General features: G+C 41.8%; 1 protein-coding gene across 7 annotated transcripts in view; it reads right to left on the bottom strand.

Annotated features, from left to right (window-relative positions):
* PTPRZ1 (protein tyrosine phosphatase receptor type Z1) overlaps window positions 1-24,500 on the bottom strand; it is a 145,556-nt gene that overhangs the window by 92,939 nt on the left and 28,117 nt on the right. For all 7 annotated transcript variants that reach the window (XM_009464127.2, XM_087765960.1, XM_087765958.1 and 4 more), the window contains exon 2: window positions 12,126-12,191. In XM_009464127.2, the coding sequence (XP_009462402.1) occupies window positions 12,126-12,191 (66 nt within the window). The remainder of the gene's footprint in view (window positions 1-12,125; window positions 12,192-24,500) is intronic.

Raw genomic sequence — 24,500 nt, forward strand, 5'->3', positions numbered from 1 at the left:
AACACTCAGCTAGCTCTTTCTCCATTAGTTGCTTGGGAGGAGAAAGAGTTTCTCCTGGAAACACAGGAGATAAAGTGGCAAAGTGACAGTTACTTCGTGCAGCCATTAATGAATGTCAGGGAGAAGTAGGCAACAAAACATTACACAATCATTTGATGGTGGGAAAAAGAAGAATTTTATATTGCAAAAGGGAAACAAGTTGCGGCTGCACCACAAGAGAGGAAATAAGCCAATATGACAAAAAGTGTCATATGGAAAGGGTAGGAAGACTGCTCTAGAGAAAGGGATGGAGTGAGAAGACAAAGGAAGTCATCCAGAAAAGCTCTTTTTAGCACATGCTTCACAGCTTCTCTAGACGAAACAAACAATTTCAAAGGGAACTTCAGATGTGTGATTGAGCCACTGCAACAGATTACCATCGGTTCCTTTTATGCAAAGGAGAACGAGTACTGTTCTCATTTTGATCAAATACACATGGTATGGTCACATTAGGACTGGAAGGTGTACAGATCTCTTCTTGGTGGTTAAATGTGTTGGTAAAGATTAGTTACAGTAACGTACAGAATCTGTTTCAACTGGGTTCTTACAGCTGAAGAAAAAGAATGGTTGCATTATTTAAAGTATGTGCCCCCTTCTCAAGAAAATGTGCTACATTTGGTGAATGGAGTCAAATCCAGTTGGCGGCCGGTCACGAGAGGTGTTCCCCAGGGCTCAGTGTAGGGGCCAGTCCTGTTCAATATCTTCATTGATGATCTGAATGAGGTGGATCGAGTGCACCCTCAGTAAGTTTGCAGACGACACCAAGCTGGGTGGAAGTGTCGATCTGCTGGAGGGTAGGAAGGCCCTACAAAGGGACCTGGACAGGCTGGATCGTTGGGCCGGGGCCAACTGTATGAGATTCAACAAGGCCAAGTACTGGGTCCTGCACTTGGGTCACAACAACCCCATGCAACGCTACAGGCTGGGGGAAGAGGGTCTCGAAAGCTGCAGAAAAGGACCTGGGGGTGTTGGTTGACAGCCATCTGAATATGAGCCAGCAGTGTGCTCAGGTGGCCAAGAAGGCCAATGGCATCCTGGCCTGTATCAGGAATAGTGTGGCCAGCAGGACCAGGGAGGTGATAGTGCCCCTGTACTCAGCACTGGTGAGGCCGCACCTCGAGTACTGGGTTCAGTTTTGGGCCCCTCACTCCAAGAAGGACATCGAGGTGCTGGAGCGTGTCCAAAGAAGGGCAGCGAAGTTGGTGAAGGGTCTAGAGAACAACTCTTATGAGCAGCAGCTGAGGGAGCTGGGGTTGTTTCGTTTGGAGAAGAGGAGGCTGAGGGGAGACCTTATCACTCTCTACAACTACCTGAAAGGAGGTTGTAGTGAGGTGGGGGTCGGTCTCTTCTCCCAAGTAACAAGCGATAGGACGAGAGGAAATGGCCTGAAGCTGCGCCAGGGGAAGTTTAGGTTGGGTATTAGGAAAAACTTCTTCACTGAAAGGGTAGTCAGGCACTGGAACAGGCTGCTTGGGGAAGTGGTTGAGTCCCCATCCCTGGAGGTATTTCAAAGATGGGTAGACCTGGTGCTTGAGTTTAGTGGTGGACTTGGCAGTGATAGGTTAACAGTTGGACTCGATGATCTTAAGGGTCTTTTCTAACCTTAACGATTCTATGATTCTATGATATTGTCTATTGCCTGTTTGTGCTGGCCGCCTTCGATCTGTTCTGGATACTCTGAAAGCAGGTAAAATACAGATTAAAGAGGTAAGGTGCTAGTGCTCCTACTTAGAGCGCACTGTTCACACATACCACACCCCTACTGTAAAGCTAGCTTTCATGAGGATGCATTTGAATAATAATAAAAAAAAATCTCCTTGCTTGGAATTTTTCACTGACTAGCACTCCAGCCATTAATATTTGGTCTCCTGAAAACTGACAGAAAAAATATAGCTGGAAAAAAAGAGATAGATCATACTGTACTGCGTACATGCAAAGTGGTCAGAACATGTACAAGCAGGCAGAAAATCCACGCTATTCTGAAACAGGAGAAAAGAGCTATTGACCCAGTATTCCTAAATACTCCAGCAACAGTATTTTTTTCAGTTTTTCCCTTTCAGTTACTCAGGCAGAGTAGTGCAAGGTGGGCATTTTGTTGGTGTGTGCTTGGTTTGCCATTAACTGAGTAAAAATAATTGTTGTCAGTCTATGACTATGCACCCTAGCACTGAATTGACTCCTTACACAGCTAGGGAAAGACCAGAAGTTTGAAAACAAATTTTCAAGTCCTTACATGTAAATGATTCTTCTTTCTCTTTTCCAGCATTCAACACATTGTCCCTCGCTTTGCTTTTCCATTTTTAATATCTCCATTTTCTTAACCGCCTTTTAAAAATGTCTTTGCTTAACAGAGTTTTCATCAGCTAAAGCTCACTGACAGGGAAGGCATTGACAGAGAAACACCACATTCAGAGGGAAAACAGCTTAGCTCTTAAATGCAGCATCTATGATAAAGGATGGAAGAAGACAGTCAATTGTTTCTGTGGCTCCTAAAATAGGATCAATGCCAGGCAATATCAGATCAAGCTGTAGTTTAATTTCTCATGAAGAAAGCTCTTGGAAGAGAGCAGATAAGGCCACCACAGGACAAATATAGAGCTTGTTGCAAGCACAACTGTTGAAGCATAGCAAGAACTAGCTAAATATATATGCAGCTAAAATGTCCTGACCTGACGTTTCACAAAGAAGATTTTGTGCACCTTTCACAGCTGAAAGAGATGCTCAGAAGTGAACTTCTGCGATTCTGGCAACCAAATAATAGAGGGAACAGTCCAGCTGATAAATCTAGTGGATGCACGGTCCCACAGCCACTTTCCTGTGGACTGCTGCAAATTCATTTATAGACTTTGACAGCTTTCAGCAGGACTTTCTCCACAAGAAGGGATGACTTTGAATGTGAAAGAGTGGTTTCATATGCACCACAATTGCAGAAAAAAGGCAAGGGGAAGAAAGGACAAGTACAGGGGCACAGAGCCTTCATTTGGAACCATCTGCTTTCTTTGGGATGTAAGCAGCTTTTCGACATGCCCACTATTCCTTCAGGGTGGTGTGGAAAGCTTGCTACCCTGGTAGAGAAACAGGGCACAGACTTCTTTGGGAAAGCTTCCTAGAATGAATCTCCCCATTGTAAATAATAAGCTGCATAACTCTCCTGTATGATTCAGGTTTCTTAGAACTGTGCTAATGTGCCAGTCATGATATACTGTATATAAATAAACACCACATATTATCCCTCAGAAACTCTTGACAGAAAGTATTCTGTGTACAAATAAAAATAATTTCTGCCCCTTTCTAATTTACACGCTTTGTCATGAATGACTACCACTTAAAGCAAGCCTGCAGACTGAACTAGCATTTGCTGACACCTGCACAACCTCCTGGCCTAGGTAACAGTGCGCAGGTGGAAAGAAATGCAACAAGCGTGCTAATGCTTTACAAGAGAGCACGGGGTCCAGCCACCAATCTACAAACTGGGCCCGCTCTCACATGCAGCTGAAGATAAATGGAAGCTTATTTTTACCTCTGAAATGAGGTGACATTCTTTACACGTGGCAGTGTGTATGGAATTGGAAGTGCCATTTCTACAAGTTAATTTTAGAAAGGTCAGGATTTTTCAGTGGTTTAGGTTTTTTTCCCCGCAAATACTGATTCATCTAAAATAAAACTGCTGATGGGTTTCCCTTGTTTCTCAATTTGAAAAATTTTGGAAAAATTACTATTTTGGGGGAAAAAAGTCACATTATAACATTTGAAAATGAAATTCCTAAGTACAGCATGAAAACATGGTTTAAATTAATTTACAGTAATTTGCAGTAACTTAGCATTCAAAATTTAGACATTGAAAAAGTATGTGCTACCCCTCCTATGCTTTGCTTAACTAAGTCAGGCACACTTGCAAAATCCCAAGCACACATCCCGCACTGAGCTTGCGGTGGTTGTGGCTGCAGGGCCACCTGAGCCTACGTGAGAATTTTCTGCTGTCAAAGAGGGAGGCCACACTCCTCCTGCCCCCTCCTTCTCAGGATCCTTCCTCTTACCCTTCATCTTCCTTCTCTCTGTGCTCCTAGCCACGCAGACTTGTCTAACCAAGCCTTTTGGAGGACTGCTTTAACCCTTATTGACCCATGGAAGAACTATCTAGAAGGGTTTGTTTTCTATTGAATTAATGAGTTACAGCAAGGTCGTGAATGGCTTCAAATTTGTGAGTTATGTTGCACAGAATTAGTTATTGCCTGTATTCCAGTATATTAGCAATTTGTGCATACTGGGATGAATAGGATTTGAATACATTAGGAAAAAAACCAAACACTGTTACAAATACAGCAGAATAGCCTTTGAGTAAAAATGTTCGTAAGAAAGTCCTAAACAAATAGGCTGCAGCAGGTGAGTAAAGCAAGGCCTTCTGTAAACATAAGCAATGGGAGAATTATTTGCTGGGCTCTAAACTTCACAAATCCATAAATCATATTGATATGGAGGTGATGATGATCTCAAAGTAATCATCTGTGCATTTTGTTAGCAAGTAGTCCTCAAGAACATATCCTTCCCACTGCAGCACAGATTGAATGCACTTGTAAATGAGATATCATTCAGTAGTATATACATGAGGATACGTTTATGATCGTTTTGAAGGACAAAGAGGCTTAACCAGAGGCTGTAGTCTACTGTGAGATAGCCACAATCTGCTTTTTTCATTTTACTTTGGTGTATTCCCAAAGACAGCACTCCTAAAAAAGCTTTTAATTTCCAAATGCATTTACTTAGTGGATAGTCTCCACATCTTTCTGACCCCTGGCCAGACCATATCAAAACAGCAGTGCCACACTATGCAAATACCTCACACTTTGATTTCTACACTTCAGAAACCAACCCTCCTGCATTTGAATAATCTAGCTGATGCTCAGAATGACATGCTGTGCAGTTTCTGAAAATGACCGAGCTGTTTCCTTTGCTTATAGCATTTAAGGAGTGAAACGGGGGAAGGAACAGGTATCACAGTTCCTTATCAGGAAATCCTGGCAAACAGATCACTTAAATCTTTATTGACAGAAAAATCATATACTTTTACCAGTGAGGAGCCAAATATAAATACTGACATGTGGTTCTTCATACCTGTCCTACAAGCACCTGACTTTGAAAGGTCCTTGAATATGGGGTCCAATCCTCTTAACTTCCATCCAAAAAAACCCCTTGTAACAGATTTCCACTCAATTTGTCCTATAAATATTGACTGAATCAAAGCTAAATAAATTGCACTTTGCTGCTTGTAGCCTTCTACTGCTCAAAGATCAGCTCTCCTGATTGAAAAGACAGGATGTTTGAAATAGACTCTTCCGAACCGTGTAACTTCATATGAATTCAAAAGTCTCATCACAAATATACTGAATAGATATTTTATTTGTGTTGAATAACATGCTTTGTGTGTTGATTCAGTACACTGAGATATCCTAAAAGGGATTTCTTTATGGCCAGCAATGCCAGCATGTAGCTTCCCGCTTGAGGACACCTTGTCTCTTTTATGCGAACAGATGCGTAACACTGTAATTTCTGTTGCTGAATCATCAGCCTTCCCAAAGCCATAATAAAGTGACAGGCTTTTTAATTAATGAGCCTGTGAATTTAGTGACAAAACACTGAAACCATGAGTGACTGTGTGATCTGGGGGATGTAAATACATGTAATGAGCTATCATGCAAGAAAAGGTATGACAGCCTCTGAAGTGTAAGGTCTACTAAAAAAGGAAAGACCCTCCACAGAGCTATTTTTATATGAGTTAATAAAAGAATGCATGGTATTTTGATTTCTTATGCTGCACCCTTTACAGAAGGAACCCACAGGGCCCAAGAGTATAGGCTTTTCTTTATTACACACAACCGATACAGCACATCGGTCATGATTATACTTGGTGAATATAAAAGACAAAGTGATTTATTTCACAGGAGGTGATAAAAAGACCAGATCTTCTCACAAAGTTATGCTGATACTGCCATGGTAGTTAGCTAGCAAGAAAAAATGTGAACTTAATTTGGTATGCTTCATCTCCCCAGAACACGGTTTTATCCATCCAGTGGAGGCAGGAGGTTTCATCAGCTTTTGGCCAGGGCTCTCTTGGAGACATTTCAGCTTGGTCTGGTAGAACTGTCTATTAAATCAGTCAGTTCAGCAAGCAGCTCCTGGACCCCACCTCCAGCAGGCTCCCGCCGGTGCATCCCGCTCTCCCACACAGGCCGACTGTCAGGAGCTGGCTCGTGAAATGGCTCCTCTATCACACTGCACCCTGGCCTGCAATGGATAGGACCCAGACCGTACGCCTCTACCCTCTAGCTCCCTTTGCCCTGCTCCCGCAGCTGTCTCACAAGGAGCGTGCACGGGTGCCCACGCTCGCACAAACACTCTGCAGCACAGCTTCTTCTCCGCTGCAGCTGCAGGGCAGAAAGCAATGCTGGTATGCCTGGCCTTGTCCTTCCTCCCAGCAGATGGCTGCTGAATAGGGAAACAGGGTGAGGATGAGGGGAGAGTCCAAAACTTTCCACTTTACCAGGATCGAATTGTGGGGTAATGGAAGCAGGAGACGTTTCACAAAATAAGTAGAATTAGCTACCAATGTCAAAATCAGTTTCTTGAGTCACAGCTGAGGTAGTGAAGATCCTTGCTCACTTTTTAGGCTGAGTAAAAAGCAAAATACTCCTGTAAATTACTATGGATATAAGCAACAACCTACTTTCCCATAAACTGTATAAGCAGTAGAATCTCCTCAGTACTCAAAGATGATAGAACAACATTTGAAATTAAAATATTAGACCTTGTGTGGGCAACAAAGAGAATTACATTATCTCAGTACCACTGAAAATAAGGCCATTTTCATTTCTGAGCCAAGCTACAGGCGTCAACATTTGAAGCCATCAGTGCAAATTTCCAGGACTTGGGGTGGCAAAACCAGCCTTTCAACTGACAACTAAGGTTTTGTCTGTGTAGTGAATAGTAATGGGGAATGATAAACTAGGGGGATATCTCCAGGGGGTGTTGAATCAGACATAGCATGACAGCAATTTTAAGCTTAACATTATTAGTTCAATGTTCAACATGGGAGCAAAACCAACAAGCCCTTATGTTCAGCTGTTGTTATTGTGGAAAGTATTGGTGCAAGGGCCAGAAGAGCATCATCAACGTACTGCCAAGTTTTACTACTGAGATGCACCAGATATTAAAAGTTATCTGAAAAGATCGTAATTAATTATCCTGATAGGCAATGAGTTGTGTGTGAGTCAGCAGTGTGCCCGTGCAGCCAGGAAGACCAAGAAAGTACAGGGCTACATTAGCGAGAGTTCAGCAGGCCAAGGGAAGTGACTATGTCCCTCTACTGCACACAAGTGACGTGACATTGAGAATACAGAGTCCAGTTTTGACTTCCTCCTCAACCCAGTATGAGATGGATATTAACAAACTAAGGGCCATGGAGATGATCAGGGGGCTGGAGCACTTCACGTACGAGGAGAGGCTGAGGCACCTGAGTTTGCTGAGGCTGGAGAAGAGACGGAGAACCTAGCTGAAGTCTACTGCTATGTAAAGGCAATCTACAGAGCAGTGCGCAGGGAAAGGGCAGGAGGCAATGGTCACAAGTTGCAATAAGAGAAATTGCAGTTGGGTAAATGAAAAAAATTCTTCAAAATGACAGCGGAACACACTGCCCAGGCTGCAGCATCTCCCTCCTTGGAGATGTTCAAAACTCTGCTGGACAAGGTCTGAACAACCTGCTTCAGCTTTTAAGTTCACTCTGCTTTGAGCAGGGGGTTGGACCAGATGATCTCCAAGGGCCCCTTCAAACCTAAATTATTCTGTGATCTGTGATTCATAAATCTTCCCCCCAGAGAAAAGAGAAGTATGATTCACATTCTGCTTGCAAACAACAAAATTGTTCTTTAAAGTCCCAAGAGTTTATACTAAAATCACCCTTTGCTCCAGAAGAGAGTTGCCAGTATTTATAAGGCAATTGCCTATCAGTGTATCCCATAATGAATGGCAGCACAAACTGAACATCCCTGAATGATGGAGACAAGGAACACTGATCTGGCTGTGCTATTCATTTACATAGTAAATTCAATTTTTAAAAACCCTCAGCTTTTGTAATTCCTGGAAGTCTGTTTAGAATTTCTTGCTTTTAGCAGAATTCAGGCCTGTTTTTTTCCCCTCAAACCACTTAACTTGTTCATTGTGAACAAGAACCCAAATCCCAAGAGTAAAAACCCAACAGAAGGAAATTTCACTGGAAAAAATAATCTTCTTTATGGTATCATTTGATAATTCTGCATGTGAACATTCAGACTTGGAGTTTTCATGGACTACTATCAACCAGCCATGTTAAAAAAAAAAAAAAAAAAACAACAAGAAAGCAGCATTATATCATTACTTCTGGCAAAAACAATGCAGATAAACAAAGCATCAACAAAAACGAATCTTTCATCTGTACGACAGAGAAATAACTAAAGCTCACATTGCTCGCTTTATGGTTTGAAATAATATGAGATTGCCTAACCTTAGTGGTGCAGCTAAAAAATATCTAATGATCTTTGGTCATCAATTAGTATGTAACTGATTTGAAGAAATGAACTTTCTCAGTAGATTTGTTTTTTTCTAGAACAAAAATGGTTGGATTCACTTTTGGTATATGACATCATTTGAAAATATTCATGTTGTTATAAAATTTTTATTTCAATCACTGTTTTAATGAAAAATACAATGAAAGGTTGTTAAAATAAATTCATTTTACTAATGAACTAGCTTCAAGAACCACTTATTCCTGAAAAAAATTGAATGCATCTGTAACGTGCACTTGCACTTTTCACTTCTTTAACACTGTATTTGTTTATGCAAATACATGCAAAAGTCTGGACACGAAAAACCTAAATTCACGCTTGCAAATGCAGGATTTGTTTATGGCTTAAAGCAGAGCCCCTAGAAGTACTACAAAATATTTCCAGTAACATTTATGCCTTCATTAGACAGTTACCCAAGAGTCAAAATCTGATGATGAGTCACATAAATTACAGTATGCATAATTGCTCTATTATGAAACTTCACCTTCAGAAATTGCATGATTTCAGCAGGTAAGATTCAAGTTATTTCTCTAGTTCCATTTTGCTTTCATCTCACAGCACCATCCCAGTAAAGGAGTGTACTGACCCACTGTGGCTAATGTATCTGAAATTTCTTATTTGATATAATTACATCTGCTCAAACTCAGATTAGCTTACCAAGCCAGTTAGATTTTTCTTAGTTATGGTGGATTAAACTCCATGCTTGCAGGATCCCAAGGCCCACTCATAACGCTTCATTGGCACACAGAGGCTAATTTTTCAGGTCTTTCACTGAGCGGGTTATAAGACAGAAGAATATAACTGGTGTCTGAGGAAAGGACGAACTGACAAAGCATAGGTCATCTATTCAGAAATATGTGTGTTGGTCTATGCCTCAAAACCAAAAGTCTGAGCTAGGTATAGTAGTTATACATACAGTACTTGATATTGCTTGCCCCAAGAATTAAATTAGATGAAAATAAATAAATAAATTATAAATAAATTAGATCAAAAGCAATATGCCTCAGCCTCTAGACTTCTGTGCCTCCAACACACAATGTTAAAATTTCTAATTTTTCTTCACATTCAGGAAGATTGTGGGTTTTTTAAGTGAAAGCTGAATTCGTGTATTCCCTTCATGCCATGAACCAATTACCTGGTATTTCAGGAAAGCACCACATACCACATGGCTCGCAATACAGTTGCTAGCCCTAGACATGGAGTACCTGATTTACATACAGCCCCACCAAAAAGCTGCAAAAACCCACATCCAACCACGCCTGGAGCTGGCTGTGTTATGAATGGTGGGGGCATGCTGAGCCCATGCGGCACAAGGCCTGGCGAGGTGGCAGGACCAGGGGCAGGGTGTTGCAAGGGCAGGAGGCTGCAGGGGCAGGGTGCTGCAGGGGCAGGGGGCTGCTGGGGCAGGAGGCTCCTGGGGCAGGAGGCTCCTGGGGCAGGAGGGCTGCAGGGGCAGGAGGCTACTGGGGCAGGGGGCTGCTGGGGCAGGGGGCTGCAGGGGCAGGAGGGCTGCTGGGGCAGGAGGCTGAAGGGGCAGGGGGCTGCAGGGGCAGGGGGCTGCTGGGGCAGGAGGGCTGCTGGGGCAGGGGGCTGCTGGGGCAGGGGGCTGCAGGGGCAGGGTGCTGCAAGGGCAGGAGGCTGCAGGGGCAGGGTGCTGCAGGGGCAGGGGGCTGCAGGGGCAGGGGGCTGCAGGGGCAGGAGGCTGCTGGGGCAGGGGGCTGCAGGGGCAGGAGGCTGCAGGGGCAGGAGGCTGCTGGGGCAGGGGGCTGCAGGGGCAGGAGGCTGTAGGGGCAGGAGGCTGCAGGGGCAGGGTGCTGCAGGGGCAGGAGGGCTGCTGGGGCAGGGGGCTGCAGGGGCAGGGTGCTGCTGGGGCAGGAGGCTGCAGGGGCAGGAGGCTGCTGGGGCAGGGGGCTGCTGGGGCAGGGGGCTGCTGGGGCAGGGGGCTGCAGGGGCAGGAGGCTGTAGGGGCAGGAGGCTGCTGGGGCAGGAGGCTGCTGGGGCAGGAGGCTGTAGGGGCAGGGTGCTGCTGGGGCAGGAGGCTGCCAGTCAGGGCACACACTGCTGAGCGGGGCTTCTCTCACATTCGGCCACCCCATGTACCATGTGCACCTGACTATATAGGTCTGGATAGGCAGAAAGGCTTTGCCAACAGTAGAGTCACTAGGGCGAGGCACATGAAGTGAGATGGCTACACGAAGGTATCTCACATGTTAAGGGAGAGAACCAACAGGTCTGAATCCTCTGGCTTGCAGAGCCTGTGCTGTTTTGCCATCCAAAACATCCAGTAAACGTGACCTGTGGCTGCTGCAGCCTGCTCTGTGCAGGCTCTATCCTCTGATATCCTATGCAAAACCCATTCGTTGTTCTTTAAAGGAAACTCATAAATTGCCCTCTGGTCACCTGTAATCCTGGAGGCTTATCCCTGCATTCCCCAAACTGCAATATTAAAAAATGGATGGATTTTGAACATGAAATATTGTATTGATTGATCTTATGCTTGGATTTTGCAGTACAATGTGTGTAAGTGGGATTTTTCATTATAAATCTCATTTTGAAGGGTTTATGACTAGCCTGTTTCAATTCTCTCTAGGCTCAAAACTTGTTAAATATGTTTTACCCTGGAAGATAAAAACTGTCTCAAAAATGAGAAAGAGAGTGAGAGAAAGAAAAAGAATGGTGTAACTTTCTTTAACTACAGGAACATATTTTGAACCAAACATATGAAACACTGAAATTTGACAGTCCTTATTTCTTTTAATAAATTGGTGTTTTTTGAAACAATAACTTAAGTCATTAAAAATGTAAGGGTCTATGCACATCCTCAGAAAGTCAGTTCTTACATTCTGGGTAAAATACGCCTATCATTTAGGACAAAATTACCTTTTCAGTATAACTGAAAGTGGCTTGACTTTTACAGAAGAATCTAGAAGGCAAATTGTGAATTTCCCATAGTCCCTCTGTGATGAGGCAAAGGCCGTGCAGAATTTAAAGGTATACCTTTCTTACTTATGCAAATGAGAGAGCCCAAATGACTGATTTTTTAGGAGAATCAGGGTGGGAGCTGGAAAGGATGCTCAAGGGCTCAGAATAAAAGTGCAGAGTTCATATGCAGTATATGGATATGTTCTTACCCACATAACACGCTGTGCCTTGTTTCAGCCTTTCTGTCCGCTTTTCAAACTTACCAGAACAGTAATATTCAGATGATAAAAGAGCACCTAACAATTTATTGGCTCAGTCTTCATCAAGTAAGTCATGTCTCAGTGTTAAGGTTTTAAGGATGAGAACTTTCTCAAAAGTAACAGATGTAAGAAATGAAAGTAGTCTCTCCTATTGTAATGTTCCAGCAATTTTTCAGACTCCATTTCTTACATTTTTACTTCAGCAATTGTTTAGGCATATGGAAAGTGGTATACAGACATAACAGGCTCTTGAAATTATAAAAATGAAAATATCAAAGCAAAATAAGTTCTTCAATAGACAGTTACTTACCTGTATATGACCAATCAATCTCTTCAGTCAATTTCCGCTGTTGCCTATAGTATCCGTACACCAGATCTGCAAAATAACAATGAATTTACAATATAAAAACCAAAAGCCTCACAGAAACATGACGTGTACATGACACACCCCCCTCCAACAAGAAAATCACTGGTTTAATTACTGATGAATTATTTACTTTGTCCTTATCTTGGACCTTGAATGGTAAGTATTGGTTAAACAGAATATAAATACCATCAACACTGTAGCGTATAAAGGACACAAACAAAGCAAACAGAAGTGCTTTTCAGTTTATCTGAATGTAATGATACTCGATTTTTAACTCTTAGCTTCAGACTTGACATATGTATACTGGTAGGACTAACAGTTTATTCTCCCCAAACTTCATTCCACGCAGTTTTCTTTCTTTATGTTCACATTATGTCTATTTTCTTTATGTTCCACCCAGTTTTTTATGTTCCTTTTTTCTTTCTTTGCTCTTAAATGTTTTTCTTTTCCCTTTCTCTCTCCCCCGCCAAAAAAAAACCCTTGCAACACTTCGTAACATTCACTTGTGATTAAGATTTTTACAAAAAGATCAAACCTTACATGTAAGTAATGGCACTGAAAAGGGATTTACATGCACCATCATTGTCTTTGGACCACATTTTCGAGTCAATGTGCATTGTGCCTGCTTCTTTAATTAATTATGTAAAAGAAAGCTGTTTAAGTTCTGATTCACAGGTGTTAGTTGCTGTCTCCAGTTTCCTTCTTTATCCATTGTCCTCCTAACTGTTCCCTCAAACAGTTAGTTGAGCATTCATATGCTAACTAAGCAGGGTTTGGGCGTGAGAGCGTCCCACCACTTTTTAAATTCCACATGGAGGTCTGATGGACAAGGAGTGATAGCTTCAATGAACAAGAAAAAAAGGGGCAAGGTTCACTTTTTTGGTGCATTACACACTTATAGACCCCGTAAATCTTACGGAAAGTCTTTATAAATGCCAGGAGGCGTTAGGAGTTCATACACCTTCTTTCCTCTGCTATTCACCTATTGTGCTCCCGCAGCCCCTTCACAGCACACTCACAGCCATGCGCCTTCTCACATCTGCAGGGACTGTCAGTGGGTTTGGTCTCGCCTCTTTCCACTACAAATATGTGGCAAAATTGGGGAAGGAAAGCAAATTTCCTCTGGGGAAGGAAGCGATTGAGGAATCGTAGCTAGCACGGGTGTCAGAGAAAAGCTGTGTGTGTTATGAGCACAAGTGAAGGCAGCAATTCTTCCCTGAGCTACTTGTGTAAACTGCCCTGGCAAAACACAAGCATGCATCCTACAAAGCGTTGCTGTGTAAACAGTCAGTGTTGACCAGCTAACAGTGTAGAGACTAGCTGGAAGGAAAGTATTTTATTTTATTTTATTTTATTTTATTTTATTTTATTTTATTTTATTTTATTTTATTTTGAGTTAACAAATTGGCATCCCTTTCACTCATGGTATATGACAGCAGGTACTTCTGTTTAAATAGTGTATTTAAATTCCTTACATTTAATTTAAATGGATATAGTAATAATGAGAACATCTTCACACAAGAGAAGGCAAAACTGATGTCAAATTTGTAGTTTTATCTGTAAATCTATGATACCGATACTTGAGCTTGATCGGCTTTGACAGTCAGTATGACTCTTGTGACACTGACTGACATCTTCAGCCAGTGCCCAAAATAGTTTGAGTTTTACTGGTTGAGGTGCTGCTTTATGAAGCCAAATATCCCTAATGTTCTGTTCTGCTTCCAGGAAGCTGTTGAACTTGTTTCCATAGATTGTTGATTTATTCATAGAGCAAGGCAGCTCAGTTGCGGGATCATGTTTTAAACAGTTTTATGGTTGTCTTTCTATGCCTGTCAAGGAGACATCCAAGATATCATTAGATGCTTTTTGTTCCCTTTTTCTACCATCCTTCAAAGCCAAAGTTTTCTGTCTGAGGCTGTGAGACTTGTTTCTTTTTATATTCTGTCCAAATAGTGCTCACCCCAGTGCCTAAGGCCCATGAAGTCAGGAATAATGGTGGCAAATGCTCTCCCCTCTGCTCATGAGGGGTAGCGGCACTGACCGATTTGTGGCTGACCTTGTCTCATGTTCAGTCACAGTGAGCAGAGAAGACCAGTTTCTGGTTCAAGCTGGGAGTAATAAGATCTTGTAGGTATTTTTTGCTGTTTAAAAAGTATAAATAACTAGGTTCTCTTCCCCCTGACATGAGTCTGATATTCTTTCTGCACTTACTGGCCTTGGTTGAGTTGCTTTTGATTTACCGCTGTGAATGAAACATTCAGATCTTCAATGTGTATTTATTCATATGTAAAGGTAAAAAAAAGAATAGCTTTAAAGATTAACAGAAAGAAATGTCTCTGAGGGAGGTCCTCTTGATTTGGCACTCTCTGCCAGGATAATGAGTCAGAGAAGTGGAAATGGGACCTTAAACCTCTGAATTCTGTTGTGAAAAATCCTCTGAGAGATGCTGAGGCAACAAGCCCCAAGTATCCACCAGAGACCCCTCTCCTAAGCCTCAGTAAAAAGGGCATTCTGAGGACAGTGCCCGAGACACAAGGTATGTTTGGGGATGCTACACTCAACATACTGCTTTGCTACACAGCATACAAGCTCAGGCGTAATCTGGCACTGTAATTTATACCAGGCTGCTGTAATTTTACCAGCCATGTGTGCCTGTCCTTTCTGCCACAGCGATCTCAAGAGATATCAGCTGCTAGACTCAAGAGGACAAACGGACAACCTCCTTATGGTTTTACCTCCACTCAGCCTGAACTTGTGAGCTGCACCTGCAGCGGAGCCAGAATTTACAAGATTCTGACATCAGAATGACTTATTTATGGGAATTGGGGCACATTTAGGTCGTCTCCATTTGTGAGAATTTCTACAAACGGGGCACTGATGTCATCTGTGTGTACAGTAGGGGTTGGCACTCTTAAGTACGCATTCAGATTGCCAGTGGTTTGGTCCTGGGAAGTTATGTCTCACTCGATGTTTTCCTCCTGTCCCAAAATCTAATTTGGGAGCAAAGAGAATAGACTTTAAAGTCATAAGCATTCTTCTAGTATAAGTGGATAATGGCAATGTATTACAGTCATGGAGATAAAGGCTGTGTTAGTATTAAAACTGATGCGAATTTCAATTTATGTGGGCAGGACTCGACCTGTGGTTCTTAGGCCAAGGAAGACCACAGGAACCCTTGGGATGACAGCAAGGATGTGAGCAATCACTGAAAATATGTGATGATTTTATCTTCGAGATATACAAACGTTCTCATTTTAAACAAACTGTGTCTCCTGAGATCTCTGCTATGTACGCTTGTATTACTGACACTGGAGAAACTGGAAGCTGTGAATACCAGAAGCTTACACAGGTTTGGAAAAGATTCAAAAAATCTGTGAAGGAGAAATTAACTTTTGGCTCACTAAGTCCACTGATGAAATTGGGAGGATTATACTGGGAAATTCTCATTGCATATTTGCTTGATTTTAATGCGCTTGCCTAGGCATTTGCTACTGGTTATTGTTGGAGACAGGTTACAGACAAGTGGCTTGAACTAGCAAAGCCATTTTAAAATTTTTATTCATATACATGTTGTACTTGCCAAGACACTCAACAAACTGTTTAGAAGGACTAAGGACTATTTACCCAGGTTCAGATTTTCCACCACACAAACTGACCCAACTCCACTGAAGGCTACCGAGATGTACCAATTTGTGCCTAAATGTGAATGTCTTGGATGATGCTCATTCAAACAGGGCGAGGTAGCTCAGTCTTTATGCCCTACTTGATCTACAATCTCTACTCTTCATCAGCACTTTTATACACTGTAAAACATTTTGAAAGTCGTATTTTTAGATTGCAACACAAATCTCTTCACTGGAGAAGAATTAGGGCTTGTGGAACAAACTGAAATGGTATGATAAGAATAATCATAGAATCATAGAATCATAGAATGGTTTGGGTTGGAAAGGACCTTAAAGTTCATCTAGTTCCAACCCCCCTACCACGGGCAGGGACACCTTCCACTAGACCACGTTGCTCAAAGCCCCATCCAACCTGGCCTTGAACACTTCCAGGCAGGGAGCATCCACAACTTCTCTGGGCAACCTGTTCCACTGCCTCACCACCCTCACAGTGAAGAATTTATTCCCTATATCTAATCTAAATCTACCCTTTTTCCATTTAAAGCCATCACCCCTTGTCCTATCACTACATGCCCTTGTAAAAAGTCCCTCTCCAGCTTCCTTGTAGGCCCTGTTCAGGTACTGGAAGGCTGCTATAAGGTCTCCCCGAGCCTTCTTTTCTCCAGGCTGAACAACCCCAGCTCTCTCAGCCTGTCTTCATAGGAGAGGTGCTCCAGCACTCTGATCATCTTTGTGGCCCTCCTCTGGACTGGCTCCAACAGGTCCATGTCCTTCTCATGCTGGGGGCCCCAGAGCTGGACACAGGACTCCAGGTGGGAGTATTCACAAGAGTGGAGTAGAGGCGGAGAATCACCTCCCTCAACCTGCTGGCCATGCTTCTTCTGATTCAGCCCAGAATACGGTTGGCTTTCTGGGCTGCAAGCGCACATTGCTGGCTCATGTTGAGCTTCTCATCAACAAACACCCCCAAGTTCTCCTCAGGGCTGCTCTCAATCCATTTTCTGCCCAGCCTGTATTTGTGCTTGGGATTGTCGCGACCCATATGCAGGACCTTGCACTTGCCCTTGCTGAACTTCATGCTCACGTTTAAACAGGGTAGCTGAAAGAAAAACTGCACGTGGCTAGTGGCTAAGAAGTGGGACACCAGACAAAGTTACTGCAAAGAAGTCAAAGAGAGGAAGACAAACTGCAAAACTGGCATAATAATAAATTTTAAAAAAAAAAGCAGCTACATGTAATTAGCAAAACAGATGCTCAATGCTTTCCACATTTAAAAAGAATACAATTAAATAGATCAGAAAGACTTCAATTATGTAGGTTCTACTTCCAACAGTAAACACAGAACCTTCAACACAGCTAAAACTGTGCAAAATCACCTCTGATGATAAATAGAGCGGTTCTTCAACAATTGCCATTTCCTTATTTTAGCTCCTTCCATTGACAGGAAGGTCACAGGACCCACTTCTAATACCTTTCATCCATCTTATGAAGGTGTAGCTTCATTGCCTCAACTGAAATAATTCTTGATTTATACTGATGGAGGAAATGAAAAGATTCAGAGCACAATCTGCTAACAGTCTTGACGTTCTAACTGAGAGGAGCTATCTATAAATGCCTTTGAGAAAATGATCTACATTTGCCTGAGTAAGGTCTCTCTCTTACGGATTTATTTAATTTTGTAATGGCATCTGTAAAATCCTTAAAACCACTAAAATGCTTCAATAGCCCACCTCTACAATTTCATATATTCTTTCTCCCTGAAAGTCGAAGTGTCTAAATCTTTTGTCAAGATGGGTCTGAGAATTCTCACAGCCTCAGAGAATTTTTTTAAATTTTTTTTTTAATTTTTTTTTTTTTTTTTACTCACAGTTCCTTCTGTGTAGGCTTATTTTAGGCATCGGTACATGTTCGGGTATCTATAAAGACAGTCAGTTCCCTTCATTATGCTGGAGTGTAGGCTGCTCATTCCAATACAGACTGAAAAAGTGTGAATTTCCCTGCACTAAATATAAAGCCAAAACAAAACTCCTCTTACAATTTGACAATTGTTGTGTGTATTTACTAACACAAAATTGTGTTTAAATCTAAAAAAACAAAAAAAAAGAAGAAAAAGACTGATTGGTTTCATTTAAAAGCAGTTAGCATTAAGCTCCAGAATATTAACAGGCACTCTGCTTACTTAAACTGTCACAACTTTACAGTGAACAGTGCCACGAATTAAAAGGATAATCTGTATGGTATCAGCTAAGGTTTATAAATCACACTTAATCACAATTTTCCAGTGCATTTGTATGTGCAAAAGCAACAAGGACTCGAGTTTGACCATTTTATGTACTACCCCATTGGAACTTTACATGGCTGGGGCTTACAGAGCCTCTGAAATTTCTAAGCAGCCAGTGAAAAGTGGGAATGATCGCAGGATACTACAGCGTGTGATCCAACCTGCTCAAGTTACCTGCTTCCACCTTCACTCTGACTACAGGCAAAATAGTAGGAAATGTTAGAAGACTCCTTCCATTTGCGATCTTGTGCAGCTAGGTATCATCTGAAGATGGAGCAAATCGGTCTGATAGACTTCAGCTTCCTACACAGCCATTAACAGTTAGTTGAAGCATTGGCTATACAGTAAGTTTTAAGGCTTCTCTGCTAACTGATGTAGCATTCAAGCGTCTGCTCACTGAAACGAAGCGGACAATGCATGTTTTAGGTGGGAGAGTGGCGCTTATCTTTCCAGAATGGATATTTCTGAACATGCACAGATGAGTGAAATGAAGTGCCTGTGAAGCTTTTAGGCTAAATCAGTAATTTAAGAAACTGCAAAACTGGGTAACCCAGGAAAGCTGGATGACTGGCTTGCTGCTGAAGATGTTAAATGGATTTTACGTGTCCAAAGCCAAAACCAGAAGGGACTTAAGAGGGCTGTAATCTCCCTGGAGATGTTACGCTATTGTCCCATGAAATGAGGGAAACTGGGGATTACGATAGAAATCGGAACCGCTATTCAAAAAAGCAGTTATCAAGCAATGTTTCCTAGGACACACTTTTATATAACTCTGCTGCTACCCAGATTGCTTTCCCCATACCCAGATAGTCTTTTAATGCAACACATGTAAATTAACAGAATCACATAAATAAAAAGTAAATCCAGACTGGACATGAACAAACAAAAATTCAATCAAGTCAATGGAACTACAGGCATTTGGCTTCAAAATGAATTTACTTCTCTGTTAGCACTACTAGCGAAGTAGGAAAGAGATACAATTGAACAGAACCAGACTTCGTTTAAACATAGTTATGTCAACTGAATTTTATTTGCATGATCCTCTTCAATGTTCTGGGTATTCCACAGACAAACTTCTGTGATTTTGATTTCTAACAAAACTGTGTGTCAAGAACTGTAATAAATATAATTATGAATTAAGAATATGTGCTTTACCTCTTATATTTATCACCTAAGTGTAAAACCATTTGTAATCCCCGTTCCAACAAACAAGAAACATTGCAGCAGATGTTTCAGAATGGCAATGAAAAATAAACCAAATTTAAGTCCTATACCCAAAATCTCAAAGTTCACATTCAACTGGCTCTTGGAAACTTTTTTAAAAATCTTTACTATGTTTCCTCAGTGCCTCTCCAGCTGTTAATATTAACATCTACAGATCAGTCAAGCTCTACAGCTTTGGTAATAGCTATCTAAAACTCTTGAGAACAGACCTTATGCAAGTCATCTCAAAGGCACATTTATTGAAATAAATGCTTTTTTAGCATAGTAGGGGTTGTGAAGTTAAGCTGTTAGAAACTTTCTCTTTTGCAAACTATTTCAAAAGGAAAAGTCATCTTGTGGACTCTAATGAACAGCCTTAGACTGAATCCTATGAACATGCTGGTAGGGGGGAGATTGAGAGAAATATATTCTCTAAAGGAGGAAGTCTTTAATTATTAAGTATTTTCTTTTCTCATTTATTTGATGCTGGAATTGCAAATTCCACTCAACCATTATCCCTCCAGTCATATTCCAGTAAGCTTCCTGAAAGGTGGCTCTTTAGACAGCAATATCTTCTTTTGCTTCAGGGAGGTATTTACTTGAAACATCTTGGTGAATTTTTTTTTTCAGTAACAAAGGGGAAAAGAGAGGTTGCCCTGGATGATTTTTGTGTAAGTATTCATATAAATCTAGGGATTATGCCACATACCAAAACCATTCTACTCCCTTGAGGAAGACCTACACTCACAACGTCAAGACTGAAAAATTTCAAAGCTCATCACGGACACTCGGTATCAACTGCACATCTAAAAAAATACATGCCTCAATTTGACAAAAAATATATGAATATAATGCAAACAGTACAATAAAAATCTTGTAAACAAATGTAGAAACTGACATTTTTTGACAAATCATTATAATTATACATGTCTGCATAGGTATGTATGGATGTATGCATATCTACAAGAATTTATCAAAAAGGGGTATATAAATATATACACATATATATTGCAATTTCTTATGATTGCATCATGTTATAAATCTCATGTTTACTTTTTTCCTTTAGGCATTTCCTTGTTGTAACCGATTACCTAAACAGATCATTTGAAAAAGGAAGTGTCTCATGATTGCTAGAGACAACAGAGAAAAACGTGAAAACCACAAAGGCAAAACAAAGACACCTCATGTACAGGTTGGTTGTTTTTTTTTTTTAAATAATGTTCTTTTTACTAGAATATGGCAGAATTATTAATCTAGTGGCATAACAGAGATCACAGATAAAGTCAACAGAATAATTGCAATTACTTTGAAATTAATTTATGATACTGTATTTCAAAATACACTGAGGTGAGGAACCAAAATCTATGCCCCCTCCTTCCCACAGCTTCTCTGACGGCGGGACTAGAGTTTTATGTGTCCACTCCACTCAGGTTCCCTTTTGTATTGCGTTTGTGTGGCAAGGTTTTGGTAGCAGGGAGGCTGCAGGGGTGGCTTCTGTGAGAAGCTGCTGGAAGCTTCCCCTACGTCCGACAGAGCCAATGCCGGCTGGCTCCAAGATGGACCCACCGCTGTCCAAGGCCGAGCCCATCAGCGATGGTGGTAGCGCCTCTGAGATAACATATTTAAGAAGGGGGAAAAACTGCTGCTGCGCAGCAGCAGTGAGAGGAGTGAGAATAAGTGAGAGGAACAACTCTGCAGACACCCAGGTCAGTGAAGAAGGAGTGGGAGGAGGTGCTCCAGGTGCTGGAGCAGAGATTCCCCTGCAGCCCATGGTGAAGACCATGGTGAAGTAGGCTGTCCCTCTGCAGCCCATGGAGGACCCCACTCCAGAGCAGGTGGATGCCTGAAGGAGGCTGCGACCCCGTGGGAGGCCCACGCTGGAGCAGGCTCCTGGCAGGACCTGTGGACCCGTGGAAAAAGGAGCCCACACTGGAGCAGGTTTGCTGGCAGGACTTGTGACCCCACAGAGGACCCAGGCTGGAGCAGTCTGTTCCTGAAGGACTGCACCCCGTGGAAGGGACCCACGCTGGAGCAGTTCATGAAGGACTGTAGCCTGTGGGAAGGACCCATGTTGGAGAAGTTCATGGAGGACTGTCTCCCGTGGGAGGGACCCCACGCTGGAGCAGGGCAAGAGTGTGAGGAGCAGAGACAATGTGTGATGAACTGATTGCAACCTCCATTCCCCGTCCGCCTGCACCACTGCGGGGAAGGAGGTAAAGAATTCAGGAGTAAAGTTGAGCCTGGGAAGAAGGAAAGGGTATGGGGGGAAGGTGTTTTAAGATTTACTTTTTATTTTCTCATTACCTTACTCTGATTTGCTTGGTAATAAAATTACTTTTCCCCAAGTCGAGTCTGTTTTGCCCATGACGGTAATTGCTGAGTGATCTCCCTGCCTTTATCTTGACCCACAAGGCTTTCACTATGTTTTCTCTCCCTGTCCAGCTGAGGAGGGGAGTGACAGAGTGGCTTAGTGGGCACCTGGCATCCAGCCAGGGTCAACCCACCACACCTTCACCAGAAGCTCAGGGGACCCTCCTGTTCCTGCAGATAGCTTGTACCTGCCCTTTGGGTGCTCTTCAGGAGCAATTGCCACATAGATTCACATCTCCCCAGGCAAAGGAAGGAAGGGAACCTGTCTCCTGATGTCCATGGAGTTTCCAAGCCAGCAGGATGTAGTGAAATGGAGAATTAGTGTCACTAATACCTTACGTGGAGCTTAATGCTACAACTGTGTGTTTTAACATGTTCCAACAAGGTTTGACTTTGAAAGGGTGCCTGAGAGATGACTAATTCTTTAAATAAGAAACGTATTTCAGATATGAAATAGGCTCCAAGCTGCTCCACACTATCCAGACTGAGAAATTATCGGCAAACTCTAAAGCAGAATTTTAAGCATTTGGGAGGCTTTCAGGTTAAGAACTGGGGTATCTGTGAAGTCAGGCAACTGTTTTTCAGTGTTTTCAGGACCTGGGCAACTTTGGACTTGGGTGTCTGTCTTATACATAAGTTTCACTTTTCAGTCTGACTCCGTTTTTTAAAATTACAAAAGCCTTTGAAAAACTCACTGTTGAATAGGCCAAACCATAACTGTTGACTCTAAGTACAGTCTAATACTAACAGAGATTTTAACCCAACATATTTGGAATTTAAATTTTATGGCACAACCTAAAAACTGGTTGGAATGATTGGAAAAATGATTGGAAAAAGAGGTACATGTCGTTTAGATACAGAAAAAAAATTCTAGTGCACTCAGCAGGGTTTTCTCCCAGATCTTTGAGCTTTGCTCAGAGGTAGTGGCAGTGGGAAGGGGCTGGCTGTTTGCTGGGGGTCTGGTGCTGTTGGATGGGGCTGGCGTTCCCAAAACCTTCATCCACACCTTACAGCTACCAAGGACACACAGCCCCAAGTTTAATTAATGAGGCCTCTGCTTTTGGTGGGATAACTCATCATTTTGCTCCAGCAATTCTGAAGTTGATTTCAAAAATTTATAAGTCAGTATGAACAGATCAAACGACATGTTTTTTTTTTCCTATGATTTCTTTGGGAAAAGATGTCATATAAAAATAAAAGAGGCCCAAAAAAAGGGGACAGCTTTAAGTTCCTTAAGGAATCCAGACTTAGTCCTGGGGTTTAGAGGATTTATGGAAGAATAGTAACTCCACAGGGAAGTGGATGGTCTGGACTTCCCTCCATGCTTTGTCAGCTCCTGTGCTATATAAGTAGAGCACCACGGCACAGGTGTATTTTCAGGCACTTAGTGCTCACACTAGGCTTTTGCTAGCCAGCATGTTTTACTCTTGCTTTGAAAAGCAAATGGTCAGTACCTGGTCCTCCGCTTCACCAAACATAAAGAAATGTGGTATATTATTCTGCAGAACAATATTTTTATTTTCACAGACTGCTGAAAACAAAAGCATGTATTGATTGCTCCTGGAAGCGATTGTTTATTGTGGTTAACTACAGCAATATTAACACCTGTTTTTTTTCCCCTGTCAGATTTTAAAAAAAAAAAAAAAAGGACACCAAATAAAATAAGGTCATGGCATTTTAAAATCTTTTTTTTTTTTCTTCACATTTTCTTTCTTGACTTCATTTTTTATTCTCTTCAGTACCTTGTTATCTATATTGCATCTACCATTTGATATAGTTTTGAGGTCAAATTCTGTCTCATGTTTTATGTATGTCCAAGAGAGTACCATGAGGGAAACAGGAGTCCCATCCTAGTCCTGTCCCACATCACCCACAAAACTGGAAATTCACAGATGATTTTGGAATTCAGATACTAATAATATTTGGGAGTAGGGACTCAGAAGGGTGCCAGATATTTTGAATGATCTATATAGTCATGTATCTTGCTCATTTGTATTTAATCAATATGGTCTTCATCCTGGAGAGGGGAGGTAAATCTGCCTGGGAAGCTATATAAGGCCCATGTGAATGCAGACAGAACACAACACTACCTTACAGGCATACATCCCCCTCTCCCCATCCTCCTAATGTCTAATTTATGCACGTTTTATGTAATAGCAGACAGAATACAAGTTTGTCATTTAAAAAAAAACAAACAAACACCCCACCCCAACCCCACAACACTGTTTTGTTAGTTCATATTCTTTCTGCTCTAATCCCTGTTGAATTCTGTCAGCAGACATAAACCTAGTTGAACAAGGTTTGACCCAAATGTGGAAATAATAGCCCCATAAGATGATAGATACATGGTTTAATCAATCATTGTAAACATGGAATTTCACCTTACTGCAATAATCATTTCCCCATATAATCCAACCTTTCACTAAGGCAGTAAAAAGCCTTTTTCCAGGTCTCAGGTGGTGGTGGCACTCCATGAAAAGCCTTAATTTGTGCACTGAACCACAAAATGGAGGTTCTGACCTCTTGTTACTTGTAATCCTACACTGAGTGTCTAACACGGTTTGAACTGAGAATCTCATTGCAGCAGTCCTCCTAGGTTCAGATTAGTTCAATACAACTGAAAGTTCATATATTGTGGCAGTCAGCTGTCAACGCTCAATAACCAACTGCAAATTGACTGTGACTTTCTAGCAGTAAGAAATTAAATCTTTGAAAAAAAAAATCAGGAAGCCTGAGAATGTCATTATGATGCATAGGCAAATTTTTACTATAAACTAAAGACTATAACGTGAAGAAATTAAATACAACGTACCTAACTATTAAATTTGTTTTCAGTTAATT

Source organism: Nipponia nippon, unplaced genomic scaffold (genome assembly GCF_047370975.1).
Source record: "Nipponia nippon isolate SJK-2023a ecotype South Korea unplaced genomic scaffold, ASM4737097v1 scaffold_3, whole genome shotgun sequence".
Classification (NCBI taxonomy): domain Eukaryota; kingdom Metazoa; phylum Chordata; class Aves; order Pelecaniformes; family Threskiornithidae; genus Nipponia; species Nipponia nippon.